The 21,764-nt window shown below is 36.2% G+C and overlaps 1 protein-coding gene across 2 annotated transcripts; it reads right to left on the minus strand.

Moving 5' to 3' along the window:
• Positions 1-7,613: 7,613 nt before the first annotated feature.
• LOC104213942 (kinesin-like protein KIN-7D, mitochondrial) lies at positions 7,614-20,886 on the minus strand. 2 transcript variants are annotated; one of them, XM_009763511.2, is made up of 25 exons: positions 20,241-20,886; positions 20,009-20,106; positions 19,733-19,822; positions 19,371-19,423; positions 19,012-19,077; positions 18,772-18,825; positions 18,384-18,443; positions 17,241-17,319; positions 17,083-17,150; positions 15,671-15,727; positions 15,488-15,592; positions 14,900-15,004; positions 14,600-14,707; positions 14,394-14,525; positions 13,558-13,740; positions 12,929-13,069; positions 11,891-12,031; positions 11,257-11,376; positions 11,115-11,165; positions 10,933-10,980; positions 10,662-10,805; positions 8,998-9,744; positions 8,188-8,317; positions 7,985-8,106; positions 7,614-7,895 (listed from the first exon to the last, which is right to left on the minus strand). In XM_009763511.2, the coding sequence occupies exons 1-24, from the start codon at positions 20,567-20,569 to the stop codon at positions 8,024-8,026; spliced, it is 3,192 nt and encodes a 1,063-aa protein (XP_009761813.1). In that variant the 5' UTR covers positions 20,570-20,886; the 3' UTR covers positions 7,614-7,895; positions 7,985-8,023. The 2 variants fall into 2 exon arrangements, with proteins under 2 accessions (XP_009761813.1, XP_009761812.1); XM_009763510.2 differs by having other exon boundaries at positions 12,929-13,072.
• Positions 20,887-21,764: the final 878 nt, after the last annotated feature.

Consider the following 21,764-nt stretch of genomic DNA (forward strand, 5'->3'; position numbering starts at 1 on the left):
CGGAATGGAGTTCTGATGGTTCCAATAGCTCTCTATCATGATTTTGGACTTAGGAGTATATCTGAATGTTTATTTAGAGGTTCATAGGTCGTTTTGGCTTGAATTCACGAAAGTTAGAAATTGAAGGTTTGGAAGATCGGAAAGTTTGATCAGGAGTTGACTTTATTGATATCGGGGTCATATTCTGATTCTGGAAGTTGGAATAGGTTCATCATATGATTTATTACTTTTGTGCAAAATTTGAAGTCAATTAGAGTTGTTTTGGTATGAATCGGCATTAGTTTTGGAATTCGTAAGTTTATAGTTTCAATAAGCTTGAATTGGGTTGCGATTCGTAGAATCGATGTTGTTTGATGTGATTTTTGTCCTCGAGTAGGTCCATTATGTGTTTTGGAACTTGTTGGTATATTCGGACAGGATTCGGGGGGTGATTAGGATTGAATACAAAACAAATTTGGACTTGTGTGATTGCTGAAGCTTAGTTGTGTCTGGTGCAATCGCACCTGCGCACTTTGGGCCGCAGGTGTGGCACCCGCAGAAGCAGCCTTCGAGCCGCAAAAACGAAGCTGGCCTTGCCCAGCTGGGACCGCAGGTGCAATCGCTGGCATGCAAAAGCGGACGCACAGATGCGGCAGGTCTTCCATACAAGCGCAAGCGCAGATGCGCTAAGGGGCCCGCAAGTGCAAGTCTTCAGGGCTTAAGTTGGAACTGCATCTCCGATGGATTTTCTGCAAGTACAGCACTATAGATGCGACCCCATGCCCGCAGAAGCGAGGATCGCTGAGCAGAAATAGGGGTCTTCGAGGGTTTGATTTTATTTTTCATTTTTGAACCTAGAGAGCTCGGTTTGTGGCGATTGTTTGAGGGATTTTCAAGGAAATCATCGGGGTAAAAGATTCTAACTCGGTTTTGGCTATATTAAATGAATCCATTGTTATTTTCATCGTTTAATTAATGATTTGAGTTGGAAATTTGGGGAGAAAAAGTAAAAACTTCTTAGACTAAATTTTAGGGTTTTGAAAGGCGATTAGAGGTCGGATTAGAGTAATTCTTGTCTGGTTGGACTCGTTATCGAATGAGTGTTCGGATTTTATAATTTTGGTCGGTTTCAAGATGTGGGCTCGAGGTTGAATTTTTGAGTTGAATTTTTATTTCTCTTTAAAGATCGTAACTTTATTGTTCAAAATAGTTTCCTATAATTTTTATTTATGGTATGAAGTTGTTTTGGATAGATTCGAGCCGTTCGGAGTTGGACAATCGAGGGAAAGGCTTACTAGTATATTGAGTAGTATGTTTTGAGGTGAGTGTCTTGCCTAACAAATTCCCCTTAGGATTGGTGTTGTTTAGTGTTAATTGTGATGTGTGGAAGCTGCATACGCAAAGTGACGAGTGTGTACACAGGCGTAATGTGGTAATTTGTCGGTTCTAGCTACGTAGATTCTCTTCGTGCCCTTATTTAAGTTACCATAATATGTTATATTCATCATCTTTAGTCTATCTTCGCATTCTTTACTTGTCTTATCTTTTACTTATTAATTGTCTTTACGTGTTTTAGTTGAAGCTATTGTATCCTCTATTCCTTATTCATTTTTTAACCGTTGAGTTCCTTACTTGAAGTTGTTATTATTGGAATATCTTGTTGTTAAAATTGCTATTGAGATATAAAGGTCGTGATTCATATTGAGGCAAAGTTGTAAAATTGTGAAATATCATTCTTGTTGAGTTATTCACTTTCGGTTGTTATTGTGAGACTCTTGTGCATGTTATGGTTGAGCCATGGGCTATTTATTGTTGAAGCACCATTATTGTTAACTTCTTTGGCAAGTTGTGTTATTGGGCACTTGAGGTGCGATTTGTGATATGTTGTGATATTGATACACATGTAGTGGTATAAGGTTTGGGGATGAAACGTATGTAGTGAAATAAGGTGGGCTTGATACGTGTGTTGCTAGTAGGGGAACTACTTGAAGCCACGTGGTGTGATAAGGTGGGATAAAATATGAGAAGCTATTTCGGGAAAAATGATTTTCAAAACTAAATGCAAGGCTCTCGTGGTGATATAAAGAAAGAATGTAAGTTATTTTGTAATTTGAAACTACGAGGCGGTACCTCAGTAGTGATTCTTGTGGATACATTTTCTATTACTTCACTTATGTTTTGGTTGCTCATTTCCTTGGCATATCATTCCTTGTTTTTCTTTCGTGATGCATTATTTGTCTTAATTCAGTGTAGCTAATCTTGGTACATTTTCTATTTGTTTCATCTCCATTGTCATCATTATTACACAGTTATATACTTGTTCAGTTTCTTATTGATTCCAGTAGGGCCTTGACCTGACCTCATCACTACTCTACTCGGGTTAGGCTTGGCACTTACTGGGTAACGTAGTGGTGTACTCATACTACGCTTCTGTATATTTATTTTTTTGGCAGATCCAGGTACCTTTTACTAGTCCAGGCACTAGTGAGACAAACTCAGCTTCGGAGACTTCAAGGTATACCTACCAGTGTCCACAGGCCTCGGAGTCACTTTCTATCTAGTCTACTTCATTTCTTTCCCTTTTATAGACATTGTTGTATAAGGATGATCAGTACTTATTCGTAGAGCTTGTGACTTGTATTCACCAGATTTTGGGAAGGTTGTTTATGCTGAGTTGCGAAGTTTCTTTTCTGATAGTTACTGAGTAATTGAGGGCTTTATCATTATTTCTGTTATATTCTGAATGTATGTTAGGGTTACCTAGTCTTAGAAACTAGGTGTCATTACGACATCCTACGGAGAAAAATTGAGGTCGTGACACCAATCACTAAACCACATTGTCATACACAATGCCTATATTGAGAGAACAACATTAGAATATAGTGAGGAAGCGGTCAATACGATTTTTGAAGACTCTAGTATGTGAGAAAGTGAGAATATCAAAATTGAAGCGATGTTAGAGTTAGGACACATTGGTCCCCGTTCTAAATATATTTCAATGTTATGATTGGCTGGTGACATAGGAATAGAGGCATTTGAACCTATGGAGGAGTTAACGGAAGAGGAACAAAATGCATATATTCTAAAAGTTGTCATGCCAAGGAGACAAAATGACACTCCTCACTTAAAGGCCATGAAGTACAAAGTGTGATATTATTTACTTGGTTCTTTTGTATCGTACCACCACCCCAGAACAATAACTGATAACTTGAAATAAAATTAGGGATACAATTTATATCTTCAAGGTGAAGGAAAAAGTGATGAATCTGGTATAAGTCGTGGCACGACTATAAATAAGACGCTTGTTGGGAGGCAACTTAACTTTACTGTTTCCTTTTATTTTTATTTATTTTATTTTTTTATTGTGCTACTTTGTAGTGTTGTTCTTAATTATGAAGAAGTAGGAGCATGGTAAATAAATCCATTAGGCGTGTGAAAAAGCAAGTGGATGATTGGAACTAAGTGTAGGGTGCTTGCGCAAAAGATCATACCTGGAGAAGTCTGAGTATCCTATGTGCTGCTAATACTTCGACCATTGACTTGTCGTGGAGTCTCTTTTACCCTCTTGTTACTTATGGTATGTATTAAGGGCAATGCAGAATTTGTTAAGTGTGGGATGGAAAGATTATTTAGGTAATTTTCTGTGATATCTTAGTTTAATTGTAGTACTCTTTCGTAACTTAGTGATTTTTTTATAATAAACAAATTGAATAGGGTGGGGGGGACAAGAAAAATTTGGACTTTTCCCGATGATGGATGTGTTGGAAAACTTTCTTGAGAGATTAAGATCCAATAAAAATATCTAAAAATATTTTTCTTTTATTTTTTTAGTTAGTATTAAGTGGGTAATAATTCCTCTTAATTTTTTTTAGGCATCGGTTCTTTTCTAGGGGATGTAACTTGAACTGAATATTTTATCCTTTTAGTTTAGAATAGGAATAGGAAAGAAGACTGAATTTGATCCTAGGTGCCTTTGACTTGATTGATGCTAGCATAGGTAGCCTTTGGCATACAAATTAACTTCCCGTCATGTTTTGATAAAAAAATTGATGCCTTAATTAAACTGAATAGTCTATTTATGACGCATTCTCTCAGTTTCTTGACTTGTATGTTCATCTAGTATTTTATTGCTTAATATTTTTTGCTAGTGATTACTTGCTTTGACTTGAGAGTTAGAATAAAATCGTTCCAAATGGGTCATGTGTGTTGTGTGATGTGAGGTCTAGATTGTACTCTGTATTATTTTGTGTAAGTCTAGAACTTGTCTTGTGTGTTAGCCGAAGTAAAAGAATTAAGTTTGTGAGTCTAAGAGATGACATAGGTGTTTTTTTGCGTGAACATGAAGGCAATTTTCCTACCATTGAAAAAAATTACTCTTAGTTAGCTCATTTGAGCTTGTAAACCTTTTTTTTGGAACCCACATTACAAGTCGAATCTCATTTTTAATTCTTATCCGATTTTATTGAATTTTTACCTTCTAAAGAACTTCCACCGCTAAAAGAGAAAGGAAAGAGTTTGGGGTAGCTTTTGAGTGAAACCATAAAAAGGCCAAAAGGTACACGTATGTTATGAAAGATCACTAGCCAGGCAAACTAAACCTATGGAGAGCGGGGGAAAAAGAGAGAAGAAAAACAAAAAAATACCAAAAATAGAAAATACACCTCCAATTCTTTTTAGTCTGGGCTAGTGAATGTATATGTGCTTTAAAAAAGGGCCGAATTGTATATGGTTTTGTGGCAATGCGCTCGAGTTGGTCATGAAGGGTGTGTGCTTGAAAATTAAAGTGAAGTGTATTAAAAGTATTTAAGAGGATCAGTCACTATTATCCAAATATACTTTACTTATCCCTTAGCCTACATTATGACCCATAAAGACATAATTGATCCTAGACTTTGCAAATTTAGATTAGTAGAGATTCACTACGGGCAAGCCTATGGTACAACCTTGGGATGCGCATGAATTTTTTTATGATAGTGAATAATTTTTGTTCATATATGTAATGTCCTTCAATTTTATTCGAATTCATATTTGAATGTGTTGCACATGATCTCATATTTGAATATGTTGCACACGATCTCATGATGGATACGTGACGTTATTAAACTTTTCTAGTTAGGGTGAGTGTGTAAGTTGAGAATGCTTAGTGGCAACGAGTCGGTCTTTGATGTAAGGTGAATTGAATTGTTTACTTATAGTTTAGCATATATAGGTTGAAAGTGTGTGAAATGTATATTGTATAGTGTGCTTAATGGTTATATTTTCCCTCATGATGTGATATTTTGGGTTATTATTGGGATAATGAAGCTTTTAAGTTGCTCGAGTACGTGCAAGAGTTTAAGTGTGGAGTGTATTTGCATTTATATACATATTGCCTACGAATCTAGTGTATTTTCATGTGTGTTGCGATTAGCTGAGTTTAATTTTGGTGTTTATATGTGCAGGTACCAATTAGGAGCGAAACAGAACGAAGGTCAGCAAAGTTTAGAACTAAAACGGAAGAAAATAAAGGAAGTATCATTTCAGCGTCCAGGTCAGTGCAATGCCAAAGGCAACAAAGAGGAAGCAGTAGGAATTTGGGTGCTAAAGATGGCGCCCTGCGCTTCTCAAAACGCCAAAGGTAGCGAGAAAACAACTCCAACGTCCAGGTTAACGCCTCGCGCCCATTATGGCGTTCAATTTCAAAATTTGTCCTACTTCGCTCGGGACAAGGTTTTTCGGTTATATATGCTCCTAACTTGTACAAAAGGATTCTAACCTAATTTGGAGGGATTATTCACATTGGAGACCTGTTGGGAACGCAGCATAGTAGCAACAGTGCTTGGAGCTCGACGATACGGTTTTTCTTCTCTTCTCTTTCTTTAGTTTTATAGTTTATTAGTTTTAGAGTTGTAGGTGTTACATGAACATTGTAGTTAAAGCTTGAATTAATCTTATTATTTTATTTTATTCAATTATGCGCTTAATTATTTGATTGTTTGATCACTAATTGAATACTATCTACAATTCTAGGATTGAACTCGAAAGTGGTAATTAGATTGCATATAGGGTTGAGTAGAGCAAGCATATGAACCTGGGCCTCGGAGAATGGATTTGCAGTTAGGATAGAAATATAGACAGTCGCTTTGCTTGGTTACTATACAGAAATTATTAATGTGTTCTTGTTAGTTCTAATTCCATAGAAATATAGACGTTAGATTAGCTTGAATAGGCGAGTAGTACTTCGGGAGAATGCTACGACTAATATTAACCATATCAATCAATAAACCAGATAAATTAATTAGGTAATTTAAGTAAAAAAAACTTGACGAGATTGTTAGCTGACCCATAACCCTACAATATTTTCTCTCATTGAATTCGTCTCTAATCTTGCTTACTTATTTCCTTAAATTTCTCAGTTTACAACTCAAGATTAGTTATAGTTAAATAATTAGATTTTAGAAAATCGCTTAAACAAATTAATTATTAGTTGATAATTGATCACAAGTTCTTGTGTGAATGATACTCTACTTATTGTTTATTACTTGTCGACCACTATGTTTTGGACTTATTTGTATCTTTTGGAATTTTGAATTGTTGGTTATACTTGTAGATTCGCCTAGTGGATTAGGTAAGGTTCATCACGAACTTTGTGAGATTTTAGATCGTGACGGGTGGTTCATGCATGACTACTGGCGTACCTCCCGACCAGCTAGGCATGTATGCATCGAGGACCCAAGATGACCGACTTACCTCCCGACCGGTTAAGCCAAACACAAGCATTTCACAATTCATGGCTTTTAGCCGAAATCCATTCCCTTGTCGCAAAATAGCACCAAATTGCTCATTTCATTTTCTAGATTAAAACCAAGTGACAACGAGTGAAATAATGTCATTTCAAAACGTGCCATGAGCTTCACATCATCAACAAGTCATATAAGATATTTAAGAGTCAAAATGCATCGTAACATTTCGTTTAGTTCATAAGATTATCCCGATATAGTTTTCATAAATTCAACACTTAGCAATTTACGCCGTGACAATATTTATTTAAAATCAAGGAGCAACTCATGCGAGCTTGTCCCTCACGATTTATTTTGTGGTATTAATCGCCTTTGTTGAACAAATTTGCAAGTGTAGTTTTTCCTGTATATTAAATTTTTTATTTAAAAAAAACTAACTACTTATCAAGAAGTTGTGTATGCAAGTGCGTTTGAGCGCATATCGCTTCTATTTTTTTTTTAATATTATTTTGATTAAACACACTGGACGGCCAATATCAAATCCATTGATCTTGAATACGTTAGTTAATAATTTAGAGCAAAGATCTTTTTTTATAGATATTGAAGGTTTGGTTACTTTGGACATATTTCACTATTATTACAAAAATTCCTCATCTACTTTGCGAGCTCAATCACTCTCTATAAGCCGACTAGTTCGAACCAATCAAACTTGGAATACGGCATCAAACCAGATGCGTACCTATATCATTTTTGCCATGGATGAGCCACTCTCTTTGTAAAGCTAGCGGTAGAGCCCGGTGAGAAAAGACAACAATTATTAATACATAATTAAGCGCAGAATTGAATGAAAGGACGTGAATAAAGAAGTCCAAATTACATGCAACTGGTAGACGTTTAAAAAATTTACAGACAATACAACAATAACATGCCATCTTGTATTTGCTCATTTGTTCTATCTATACATTACATTTGACGATCAAGGGGATCATATGGAAACTCCCTGAACTTAAGATTTACTAATTTCCAACCTTTTCTCTCTTTCCTCTGTTGCTTTGTTTCTTATTCTACAGTTCCTTGGTTAAGTACGCAGGAAAAAAATGATATAGCATTTGAATCGAGTTGCGGGAACTTTACATACAGTTGAACTAATAAAAGAATATCATAGAAAATAGCAAGTTGACAAGAATAAACGAGCCCCTGCAGTAAAGAGAAAAAAGAGAGTAAGCAATATTTTTCAGTATGTTTGAACAAACGTAAGAATAAAATGTGATCCATGGGACTCAGACCTTTTGTGCACCATCATTCCAAGCAGGCGAAGCACAAAATCAAGTAAAAGCAAAAATCCTATCTGCAATTTTTGTCCGACAGATTGGACACTCAATGCAGGCAAGGGAACAAGACTTGCACACTGCAATATTAACACCGCATAAGAACAGACTATGACATGAGAGCACAAATAATGAAAGCACAAAATTAAAAAGTAACTTACAGCAAAAATGTCGGCAAGGAAGAAGCATTGCAGCAGTAGGCGACTCAAAACACACTTTACATATATGTGAATTTGCATCACCATTACCCAAGTACCTGTGTTCCTTCTCCTTCATTTCTTGCATTCGAGCCTGGATGTGCAAATGTAAAAACTCATCGAAAATTTACATATTTGTTGGATTTATGACAAAAAAGAAATAACACTAGTTAGCAGCACTTGTACTAAACCAGAACAGTAAGATGTACTACCTGACTCTCCATCCTAATTTACATTTGACAAAACTTTACTACTGGAACATCCATTTGACATGTTCACAAAAGTATTTTTTTTAATAGAAGGTGTAAGTTATACAGAAAGTATTATTCTATGTAACTTTCACATATGTCAAGAATCAAATGACTCCAAATGTTTTAGCTGTCCAGTAATATTTTCCCGAAAATACTTACATCTACCACTTTCATATCTTCTTCCACAACTACCATTAGAATAAACAAGTAAAAAAATTACAAATCTCAGTCAAATGCTTCAAATTTGGTGCAAGGAATAGCATAGAACTATAGAGAGAGTGCCATACCACACAGTAAAGAAAACAGCAAAAATTGCTATCTTACAGTCTTTATGATTCTACGGAACATTCTACTAGTGTTTATGCAGATAAGTTGGTTTTTGAAGCATGACGTCAAATGGGAAAACGTGGCTAATAGATAAATATCACCACAAGATTCAGATGATTGAGAAGGAAATGTCAAACACCTACATTTTCCAGACAAAGGTGCAGAAAACCAATCAGAGAAGGACAAGCTGAAGTACCTTCAAGCGGGCAACAAGAGGTTCTTCCTTCGTAACCTCAGCAGCTGTATTTGTATGATCCCCGTCTTGGCTAACATCCGGGATGGGGTCCTTGTGGTCACCATCATTAATTTCTGGATTAATCAAATTGTTTTCTCCACCATTCTGCCAGTCACCTGCCAGCTTTGAGTCTCGCCTAGCAGTATTTTCTTTCTTTAGCTGGGCAACAAGCACCCACATATTTGCCAAATCATTTTCTAAAGAGGCCTCCCTCCTCTTTCCCTCCTCAACTTTTTTCCTGTACTCATCTTCCACAATTTCCTTCTCAGCCAGCGCAGCCTCAAGAAGTGTCTCACGTTGTTTTCTTGCTTGCAACTCCATCTTTAGATCTTCAGGATCTAGGTCCCACGTGTCAAAGTCATCATGAATCGCTCCTGAAAATTCACTTCCTCGGCCAGAGACCCGGGTTTTACGCCCTGATCTTATGTTTTCACCATGCTTTCTGTTACTAAGATTACCAGTTTGCGCAATGGAACTCCTAGAATTCGACATCTCTCGAGCAGCTAACATTTCTTTTTCTAGTTTTGCATTCTGTAACGAGAGCTTTGTGACTTCAGCAGCTAAATTTTTCAGTTCAACAGCAGCAGCAGATGCTAATTCTTTTGCATATGAAGCTTCCTCTGACAATTTCTGGTTCTGCACACGCAAACCACTGTTCTCCTCTGCAATCTGAATATGTTCCAGCTTTAGTTTGTCATTCTCAATATCCTGCTCAAATTGCAAACCAACATATTAGAACCATGATGAATCCATATAAAGCATGTGTAAACAACATTAATGCACCTGTACAATCATGAAGGTCATATTTGTGTAACATCACAAAAAAAGTCTCGAGATTTAGTCTGATAATAGGGGATAATCCAAGTAATAGAAGATCGAAGGTTTAATACACAAATTCATGGGAACTTTTATTTTCATAAAATACAGACAACATTAACCTGTACAAATTTCATCAAGAAAAAGTTTGAGTCCAGAACAGTTAACTATGTCAGAGAGATAAAGGTGAAGCTTGTAACATTAACTGAGGGTAAAATGAAGGGAGAAAATAGGCACACCTCATCAGATCAATTAATCAAATCATTCCAATTCCTCAGTTGAAGAAATCTTAAACTAATAATTATTCTGAAACATACCACATCAGGTTCCTATCAATCATAAATGCATCAACTTGGATAGTGCAGTTTCCTCTTTCTTCTGTTTCAATCAAACTTACATGAAGGAAGTTTTCTTATCTTCCTATAGTCCTTGAGTTTCCCTTGTCTTTACTTAGATTCAATGGTAGATGCATTCTGCACCGTGTATTTAAACTTCAGAGATAATCAGGCTTCACTTGCTCCTGAGAGACCCTCCTCCCCGAGGAGGACCACGGCAGAAAAATAAAAGGGCAGCCCGGTGCACTAAGCTCCCACTATGCACGGGGTCCGGGGAAGGGCCGGACCACAAGGGTCTATTGTATGCAGCCTTACCCTGCATTTCTGGGTTGTTTCCACAGCTCGAGCCCGTGACCTCCTGGTCACATGACTTTACCAGTTACACCAAAGCTCCCCTTCAAAAGAATAATTGCAGAAAATAAAAGAATTAGCTGTACATCAGATCAATAACTACCATCAAAAGTTACTATCTACCTGGGACTGAATTCTCCTTCTAAGCTCATCAACATATTCATCAGATAGACATTTTTCTGATGAGGGAAACGATTGTTCTGCCTTGACAGCTAGCTGCCGTTCAAGATGACAAATCTCTTCTTGTAGTTCCTTGTTCTCTAAGCTCTGAAAACAACATAAAATAACAGTCAGATTATGCCTAGGAAAGAAAATTAGCTATCGGAAAGGTCAACATTAATTTAGCAACCAGGCCATTCCATTAGCAACAAGATAAATAATGCCTTCTTTTTACCTTGTTTTGCAGCTGTTCTTGGAGAATCCGATTATCTGCGGATTTGATCTGCATCAGAAGGTCAAACTGTAAACAACTTCATCTAAAAGAAAGATGCTTACAAAGTTGTAACAACAATGAATATTTTATTTTAGATTTAAAAAAGGGGGTGTTCTCGATTGAGCTTTTATAGGGTAACCAACCTCAAGCTCAAAGCTCTTCTCACTACATTGTGTCATCAATTTCATCAAAGTCTGTCAAAGATAGAAATGTGAGACAAAGTATAAAACCGCATAAGAGGGGGAGAAAAGCCCATGACAATAGAAAAGGTTAACGTGACATCACCTGCTGCATTTCGACTAAAGATGCATTGGCAACTGATGCTTCACCACTTTCAACAATACGCTGTTCCAACATCCTCATCTGCTTTCTCTTTTCTTGAATTTCATGCTCTAAATTTTGAATCTGTCATAAGAGTTAGCACAACAAATAAGTCCAGAATCTTAAAAAGGGACACAACTACTTACAGGATCAAATGAAAATTTCTTTTCTATGTGCTTCAGACAGCAGCAATTGCACAAGGAAGAAACGAATCAGTCGCATTGGAAAAACTCTTACATCTTGTGGTAAGTCATCAAGCATTCAGAATCCTAAGAGTTTTGACGATCAAAGATGCCCCGTTGTTTCTAGTGATGATTTCAGAATTAAATATGCTCCACAACTGACACTAGTGTAATACACAAGACTTTCTGGAAAGCACTAAATGACAAATTCTTTCAAGTTTTAACAACAGAGATTGAAAGGGGTACACCATTTGAGAGATACAGAATGCGAACCTAGTGAGAAGATATTCTATAAGTGACTCACAATCAATTAAGTCCCAGCAGGAAAGCAGTCATAAAGATAACATAGACTCATTATAACTTGACCAGCACATTGTTATAAAACATTGAGTCCAGAAAGACAAAACAGTCTGTACTTGTGTTTTTGAACTCTCTGGATCATCTACGGACTGCTCAACTAAGCGTTTCAATGTACTGGTGCTGAATGCAATCTCTCCAGCAAGCATCTTGACTTGCTCTACAAGGAGGTCCATCCGATCTGACATTGAAATTCCTTCCTATACTCGAATAAAAAGACAATAAAAATGAAAAAGATAATGAAATAAAAACCTGATAAATAAGTAAAGGACAAAATTATTGCACCTTTTCGAGAGTTTTTAAACACACTACATAATTGACTAAAAGCTTTACTATCTAAAGCGAGTTTAAATATCAGAGGTACAAGAAGCTCTGCAAATCTATGTAGTGCAAGAGTGGATTTGCAATAAATGTAGTATAGCTTATGGGATCCCAAACAACTTCTTGCTCCTTATACAAAATGGTGAGCTTGTTGAAATGTAACTTCGGCATAGTAACTTCGTAATTCATAAAGAAAAAATATATGCAGACACATCAGATTCTGCGGAAAGAAAAGACCTCTGAAAGCATATAGAGTAAACTTAAACAACATGAAGCTTAAATATTCAAGTCCTTCAGGGGTCGTTTGGTTGGAATACGCCTTATGCCGGTATAAGTTATGCCGGTATAAGTTATGTTGGGATAAGTTATGCTGGGATTAGTTATGGTGGGATTGTTGTTTATTCACTGTTTGGTATGTTGTATTAAGAATGACAATTGCTTAATTTCTAAGAAGGTATAAGTTATACCGGTGCTAATTACTCCATCCTCTATAAGGTATAAGTTATCCTGGTGTTAAAATTAACACCGAGATAACTTATACCTGGTTTGCTAATCAAACAGAATATTAAGGTGTGGTATTAAATTTTTATACCACCCCTATACCTTCTTACACCTCATACCAAACGACCCCTCAGAGTATTAACATTTAGCAATATTAAGAACCACTACGGTACTCTCCTCCAATAAAGGATTTTAAGAATGTGAAATTTAGAGAGGTAAAGACATACAATGGGCAGCTTTGAACCACAGGCAAAACCAATGACAAGTTCACCCACCTGAGCCGATTCAGTCATTGCGCTCCCAACCTGAGATATATCATCATTCCACTTGCTAGAAGATCTTCTGTGTTTGTGATCAGAAGTATATGCTGAAGGGTCTTTCTGATTCTCACCATCTATAAGCATAGAACTGTCCATCTTCTGATGGAAGAGCCGGGCAATCAAAGAAAAGAAGATCAATACACAGAAAAAATATTTTTATCCTAAATGACAAATCAAGAATCTGCAAGCAAGGAATAATATGAAATCTACATATTCTTTTTTTTTTTTAAAGGTAACAGAAAGCTACATATTCTTTGACAGATACTTTTGAAATTGAAAAAAGAACAACGGGGAGAAAAAAAAAGTAGCAGCAAGAAGAGGAGTATGTTTAGTCTCCTGGAGTAGATGGAGAATCATAAACTGGTATAACAGATGAAAGAAGAAAATTAGTACATGTTAAGTGAAAATATATGTAGTAGCTAAACCCAGCTGCAATACTGGGTGGAAGACTTGCGAAAATCAGAAAGCATGATGTATCTTTAAGATCGAATAGAGGATAAGATTCAGAGACTATCTACCCTCCTGGAGGGAACAAATAATGGCATAAAGAAACTGTACTCATGATGAAAGATAGAGCAACCTACATCATCTTCAGAAGGAGAACGACTCCTCTGAGGCCCGGCAACATCACCCAAATACCCAGGGATTGAATTCTTTGAAGAAACAAGGATCAGTTTAGTTAGCCTCTGTATCCTGCTCATTAGAGCTGCCTTGGCTTCCTCCTCCTCTTCCAATCTTGATTGCATTTTCACTTGCCCTTCTTCCAACTGCAAAAAGACCATTAACAAGTTATACAGCACAAGAAACCAACCGCAGCCATATATTAATCCCCAAAAGCTAATAAAGCACAGATGTCTTTAAGCAAGTAGTTAGCTGAACATAACATATTTGACCTTTAGCTGTAGACGGACTTTACCAAATAGTTTAACTTGAGAAGTTGAAGTTTCAAAGTCAAAAGTTATACAGGATTGACACCTACAAGCATACACCGACTCATAGTGGGCTAATTCATGAATTGAATCAAGTGGGGCCTTTTACTTTAACTAATTTGAACTTAAATAAACTAAAGAGTCACGCTCTTTAAACGCCATATAAGGAGAAAGAGGCTGAAGTCATTGCTTCCAATCCGATATATAGCTTTTCTACGAAAGACCATCCCAACAATTGTTGCAGAGGATATAAATATGAATATGAAAAGGGGGAAAAAAAGAGGAACCCCCTGGAGAATCGTTTTTTAGTTTTAAGTGGAATGTTCACTATCATAATAAGTATTGATTAGGAGAAATGTTATCTCACTACAGATTAATCCCAAAAAACTGATAAAGCACAGATGTCTTTAAGCATGTAGTTAATTGAACATGACATATTTGACCTTTAGCTGTAGATGGACTTTACCAAAAAAATTTAATTGAGTTGTTACCTGCTGTTTCAAAGTCAAAAGTTCTACAGGATTGACACCTACAAGCATCCCCCTTCTTAGTTGATCAAGCTCTTCTTTAAGACACGATATTTCCCTTTGATATTTCTTAATCAGGGATTTCTCATCAATAATCTGAAAGAGACATATATTAAGCTTCAGCCTTCACAACTCCAATTCCACAATACTGAAACAGCAACAGGGCAAACCTTGTTGCGTGATGCATAAATCTCCACACGTTTAGCCCTGCTTGCAAACTTTAACGTATTGTGTGTTTCCTCCATATTGCTTGATGCAGGAGTAACAGTACATATGAGCTACAGAAAACAAGAAAGAAGAGGTGAATTAGACCTATTTGTAATCTTTATCAAGCAACAGGACAATCATGTTAGAACAGATGAAAAGGAATCTAGGAGGAAAAGATAAACATCAAATAAGGCATAACAGCTGTACAAAGACAAGATAGATCAATAGAATGGAAATGTAGAGTATATGCTCATCATACTCACAGACACATGTCCATGCCCACTCAGTGAAGTCTGGAGTAGCCGAGTAAGTTTAGAATCCCGATAAGGAACATGAGATGCCTTCCCTTCACTTAATTTTCCAATGACCTTAATAAATGATAGCACAATCAAGGTGTCAGATTGAAAATGAATAAACATATAAAAATTTACTCTACTCCTCACCTCAGCCCCAAAAATGCAAATACTGGTAGATCATGAGCAAAAGTATATAACTTGTTGAAAGCCAAGAGAATTAATTTAGCTATTGTCAGAACTTCCTATTCAATTTGTGTTTAGGTTAGTGTCAAAGTTCTTTCTAATTGTGTCACAATTAGGAATCTAGATATTTAGGTAATTTCCTTATTTAATAGCTTTCCTTGTTTCATTTAAGCTAAATTTCCCTTACTTCTTGCAGCTTAAACTCCTCTATGAGCTGCCCTCTTGTGTATTGTCTACAACCAACTCGAGAAGTAATCTTCTCTCCTTTTTTCCTCTATTTTTCACATAATTGAAATATCACAATATTGTTAAAATGCAACAGTTATAGCAAACCACATAGAAACCATCAACCCCTGATGGCTTAGTACTTACAGTTCCAAGAGTCAAAAGACTTTTGTTTATATATGATCCTTCCTTTCTCCGCAATCCCGTTGTTTCAGTTTTAGAGCTCTCAGATCCAGCCAAATCAATCAAGTTCTAAGTGGAAAAACAAAAATGTTAGGTGCTATGATGCACTGTTGTTTAATACTGAACATATAGTGCTAGTAGTCATACAAGCTGAGAGAAGATCACTCCATCATATTCATCCCCATGAGCACTACTTTCAATCATCTGCACAATGTGTAATAAAGTGGACAATGAGACATGACTAACAAAACCCAGTAGCAAATATAACCACTAAAATATCTGAACTAGAAGAGTACAAAACTGAAAGTTATAATTAAGGCTATTAAGGAAGATAAACCAAAGTACTTCAGCAATGTGACCCAAAATTCACTAGCAGTTACAGATTGAATATTTTATTTTATTTTATTTTTTGTATCAAGCAGTTACAGATTGAAGTTTGTGTATCAAGAATCAAGATATAAACCATTTAATGTCACAATGGATGGACCAAACATAATTGAAAGTTTCTCGATAAGGCATAACTGACAGTTTCTTCCACTCAAAATTCACGGAAAGAAAACATTTAATTACAGCTCCAACAGCTTGTCATCCAATTTTCTAAGAGTGCTAGTGGGTAAAATGAGCCTGCAACACAGTTGAATTCCATAATCGCATTTCAGCAGAAGTTTCTTCCCAACACTGAACCGAGATTTCATGTTATAGAAAAGTTATCTAATTAGTGCTTTACAAATATTCAAGTTGATATAAGACAAAATAAGACATATATTTTAAGTTGTAAACAAAGACTAAATAAGACATAAGAAAATTTCATATATTTCAGATGATGTTGAGGGCCTCCAGAAAACCATTCATCAACAGTTTCACGTACAATTTTCCTAGAACAGGCAAATTAACTGATTATGACAAAGTTCGAGAACTTATTTTGTGATTATGCAAAGGAAGAAGATTATGTGGGCAAGCACTTGACAGATTAGTTACCCTGCAAAATTGCCTAGTTCAAACTTCCATTATTCAATCTCCAGAGTCTAAACAAAAGAGGATACTTCCCATCCAAATAGAATAAGAGTTAAAAACGAAGTTAATTTATTTTAAAAAATAAATAAATAAAATAGAGCATTTTAACTAAGCTCTAACAGTTTTTAGGTCTATTATTCAAAATCCATGAAATGGGGAATTCACATTTACATGGTTAGCAATTTTGGTATCATTCAGTCTAAATATTAGCTTTTACCTAGTGTATCTTTTCACAAATGAGTCAAAGAAACCCCAAGTTTACTAGGAAGAGTGGCCCAATGCCACAGTATGTCAAAGGCTCCCATCTTACCGATAAGCTATCCATAATTACTGCATTGAATTGGTGAGAAGGGACCTTAAGAAAAAACAAAAATCCATGTATGCCTTAAAGGGAAGTGCAACTAGGCCGAAAGGTACATATTAGTAACATGATAAAGTTCAGTGGAGACAGCAGCTTTCATTGGTTTGAAAAATAAGTGCATGATAAAGAAATTTCTGGTTGCAATAAGCAATATATCACAATGAGCCATCATATTCAAACTTACCAGGGTAAATATTGTGTGACTACGGCTACTAAACAAATTGAAATTGTTTGAACCAACGTGTCGATGCTCTGGAAAAGGAAAATGGTAATCAATACGAATATAGATAACAAAAACATTGGCTATCAACAAAGACAGACCTGAATAGCTAAACTAATTACCTTCCCCTGCAGCAATGAAAGAAAGTGCATGCCCAGGTGATAAAACAACTTCCTCCTTTATACCTTCAACATAAGTACCCTGCACATCCATTGCATGTACAAAGAATCAAGAACTACAGAGCAACATCTGAAAACAAGGACTTTGGGAAGAAGCATAAATATCTCCTACGTAGATAGAAGAACTTCATTGGAAACATCAGGATTTGTTCTATGGCAATTAGATGTAGGACTTGTAGATTTTGGAAACAACATGTGAGGAAATGAATGATCTCCACCTTCTTTTATGATAGTGGTGTCGAGGCCAACTTGCATGCACCTCGTCCATTCCATTGGATACCTGCTACCTCCCATCAGCAGAGGTACTGGGTAACTTTTCCCAACAGGGCTTAGGCAGATTCAAAGAAATCACCTAGTGTTTTTTTGTCTCTAAAGGGATTTAATGATCTCAACCCTTAAGTTCTTCAAACTTAATCAGCTAACTTCTGCTTCTTATTAATTACTTTTGAGAAATAAAGAGGACATTAATATTTACTCCCTCCGTTTCAATTTAAGTGCCTTATTTTGACTAGACACGATGTTTAAGAAAATAAGGAAGACTTTTGAATTATGTGATCTTAAACTAAAGATGTGTATAATGTTCCAAAATGCCGTTTGAATCTTGTGGCCTTAAATATGCAATGTAGGATATTAGATTTAAAGAGTTACCAAATACAGAAAGAGGCATTCTTTTTGAAACATACTTTTTTTATAAGTAATAATATTTTATAAATGGTATAACAGCACTAAGACATGCGTTAAAAATTAGATATGATTGAGGCATTGCACTCTTGAAACATACTAAAAAGGAAAGCAACACTTAAATTGAAAGGGAGGGAGTAGTAAATATCATATATAAGTCTTAAACATGTGGAGGACGTGCTGGGAGACAAGTTTATCATTCGTCGGATACTAGGCCATTTGCTGTTCCTGAAGTCGAAACAATATTCTCATCTTCAAAGACAAACATATAAATAAATAAGAAAATCAAACACTCAGAAACATAACTTCGAGATAAATAGGTCTTTGGAACAAATTAAAAACTCTTGTCCAACAACCCTACTACAATTCCCAAGAACAGCAACTAGTTTTATTAGCAACAAACACCTGATTATCTTCCCTGACACGCAGATTCTGGCCAGTTGGATCCAGCAAGTCGTTGATAACCTGGCACCATAAACATGGTGAGCATGGACACCAACTCTAGTTAATATCTGGAATGAGAAACTAAAAAGGGTCTAGTGCAGACAAGAGCATAAAGAGAGATGATAATCTACTTCAGAAATCATTTCAGCATTTCACTTTGTATAGCAGCTGTTACGTAATGCTGCAGGTATAAGGGAATCATAAATTATACTAGTAATCTAAAGATTGCAACAAAGGATGCTCTTCAGATATGATCCATGCAGCAAAGCATAATTAATTTTTAATCTCTCCAGTTCAGTACCAATTTCATCATATGTGGAAGTAGCTGGCTGATGTGCACCATACTAACCTCATTATAGATTTCAAGATATGATACACGGAGTAAGAACTCGCGTCCAGGAGTCTGAAAGACAAAATTTAAGAGTTAGTCGCACTTTCTCTTTTGGATAAGCAAGAGTAAGTCACACTTTCATACAGACAATAGAATAGAATTGCTATACAAGAATCATTGATGTCATAACACTTTAGAGCCATGCTTGTAGCGTGCCATCAAAATTTTAAAATAACATAGATTTGTAAGCTGACTTACATCTTGAATGATGCTAAATACATCCTTTATCGCCAGCGGAATTATACCTGGAGAATTATGATCTCCCTGCAGAAACCAATATCTTAAAATTAACAATGTGATGACAAAAACTTTTAATTGGTTTCGGGAGGAGGGGGGCGTGGACTTGGCAAACAAAAGATGAAAATGAAGCAAATACTTTTTTAATCGTCAAATTTCGACAGTGCTATAGATATAAAAATAAAACAGTATTCTTAAACAAACTTTGTCAGTAGTTATCAATTAAATAATCCTAAACTGTTTGTTTGAGATGTAGCAGAAGTCGGAAGTTTCTCTCAAATTCAAGGACAACTGGGCATATCCCAACAGAATAGACTTACATGCATAGTATGTGTCTTGCCACTACTTGTAACACCATAAGCAAAAACTGTGCCTGCATAATAAGCAGGTCTTGTGTCAGTGAAGCTGAATTGGAAAACGCAACCCACCACGCTCAAATGAAAATACGTCAGCCCAAGAACATAGCCCTTGGAGCTGAGACACTCGTTTTGTTCTAGTCAGTATATTAGGCAGATATCTCGACTATTGCCAATGATGGACGGATCACTAGGCAGAGATTAGATTTCTTTCGGGCATGCCCTTGAACTGAATTATCTGAAACTAAGTAACTCATGTGCATGTTCCATTTAGCTAAAAAAATCAAAGTGTTAGCAGATCTTGCATGTCAAGTATCAAATCATACCGTTTATGCCTTCCATTGCAGCCTTGACCACAGGTCGAGCAGCTACTTCGTAAACCTCCTGGGTACCCGTATCAGGTCCAAATACTCTATCTACCATCATCAAAATAAAATGACCAACATAACAATTTAAACTTCGAATAAAAGGCAATTCTAATTTCTAAGCAATTATCAAGTGCACCATTTAAACTCCATATTATTCCCAAAATAATGCACTAAAGTTTTCACAACCAGCAGAATCAAAATCACGAAATGACTCGAAGGTGCATAGAATTGTACCAAAGGCATAGGCTGTCGCCGGATTATACTCATTCCGTACGATTTTGTCACCATCAGCATACCACGCGATTTCATCGCCTTTTTGATATTCTCTTTCACTGCCACCATACAATAACACCAAATTCTCACCGCATTGTCAAAAAACTCAATTCGAAACCCTAAAAAACCTCAAACTCCTCCAATAAACCAGCACAAAGATCCAAATTAAATAAACTAGATCTAGCATATTTACCTCAACGGCCGAAACCGAACAGTGACCGAAATACTCTCTCCTGATCTGGACATATCCACCGGTTCACCAATTAAATCCTCAGCCGACGGATAATTCACCGGCGAACGGTTCCCGTAACCTCGCGAATTAGCCAAATCGGTTCGGTTGCGACTCGGGGTCATGGATCTGGAGCCGGAGCCAAAGAAGGACGTCGTTGAAGAGGAGCTCGATCGAGGCATGAGTCGACCATTCATGAAGGAATTTGAAGACGATGAAGATGAAAATGGAGTCGATGGCTTACGATAGTGAAACGGCGAGCTACTTCGTCCTCGAGACGAGGAAGCAGCCATTGACCGCTCCACTACTTATGAAAAGTAAAATAATACCAAAACCAAATCCTTTTGACTTAGTATCGAAGAAAATGTCAAGGCAACAACAATAAGTGCGTGTAAGTGAGTTTTTCAGGTATATGTAGATTGAAGAAGAATTTGTCAGAGGTCACATGGTGTGAATGGAAAAGGGAATAGCATTGTTTTTTTTAATTCCCTTTTCAGGCTTTTTGAGCAAAATGCCTAGTGAGCTGAGAGAGAAGCTTCACTGTGGATTGTGGAGCTAATATCTATAGCTAAAACCTCATAACTTCACCTTTACGACAAAGAAGAACTGCACAGAAGAGAGGTGCAGGAGACCTGTTATTAACATGGGAGAGTGGGAGGAGAACTAGTACCAAACTACCAATTCATATTTGGACAATTCATGGAGGGGTTCGAAGTAGAGTACGTTTTAGCGACAGTGTTTTTTTAAACTTAAAAGGAATAATTTTTGGGGTTGAAGTTGATATTTTGAAAAGGAAGAAAAAAATAGAGCAAAAGCAACTTATTGGAACTACTTAAATTTATGTTTGTCAAGTCCTATTTTGATCTCTCGTTGGATAGTTGTATAACAATGATCGTGTGTACATTTTCTACATTATTGATATTTCAGAGTCAATTTATGTATATCTCAATTGTTCTACTTTTGCTATATATTTATACATATTATTTTTTTATATTATTTTTGTAAATACAGTTAATTCATATTTGTTTGATTCAGTTCATATTTTGAGAGTCAAACTTCTTAATTTTGACAGCAAATTTCAATATAAAATTTATATATATAAAACGTATTATTAGTCACAATAATTTATAATTTAAATATTTTAAAGGTATAGAAAAAATTATTAATTAAAGAGAAATTCAATTGACTCGTTTCAAATAAATTGGTGCGGAGGAATTAAAAGTCTGATTTTATACAACTGGTTCAAAATATATCCCCTAAATTATAATATTATGTGTGTGCGCGCTTGAATCATTCATTGAGAAAATTTGAAGGCGTTGGTTGCAGTGACGTGGAGACAAGAAGTGGCCGGGGCCTCGCTCTCGTCGAGGTAATTTTTGTTTGAAAACTTAACATAAAAATATGAGCGGGAATAACCGTGGACGCACCGCTTCTGACAAATTAAGACAATGGTAAAATATGTCCATTGCAGGGGTATCTAATTTATTA

Source organism: Nicotiana sylvestris, chromosome 3, assembly GCF_000393655.2.
Source record: "Nicotiana sylvestris chromosome 3, ASM39365v2, whole genome shotgun sequence".
Lineage (NCBI taxonomy): Eukaryota > Viridiplantae > Streptophyta > Magnoliopsida > Solanales > Solanaceae > Nicotiana > Nicotiana sylvestris.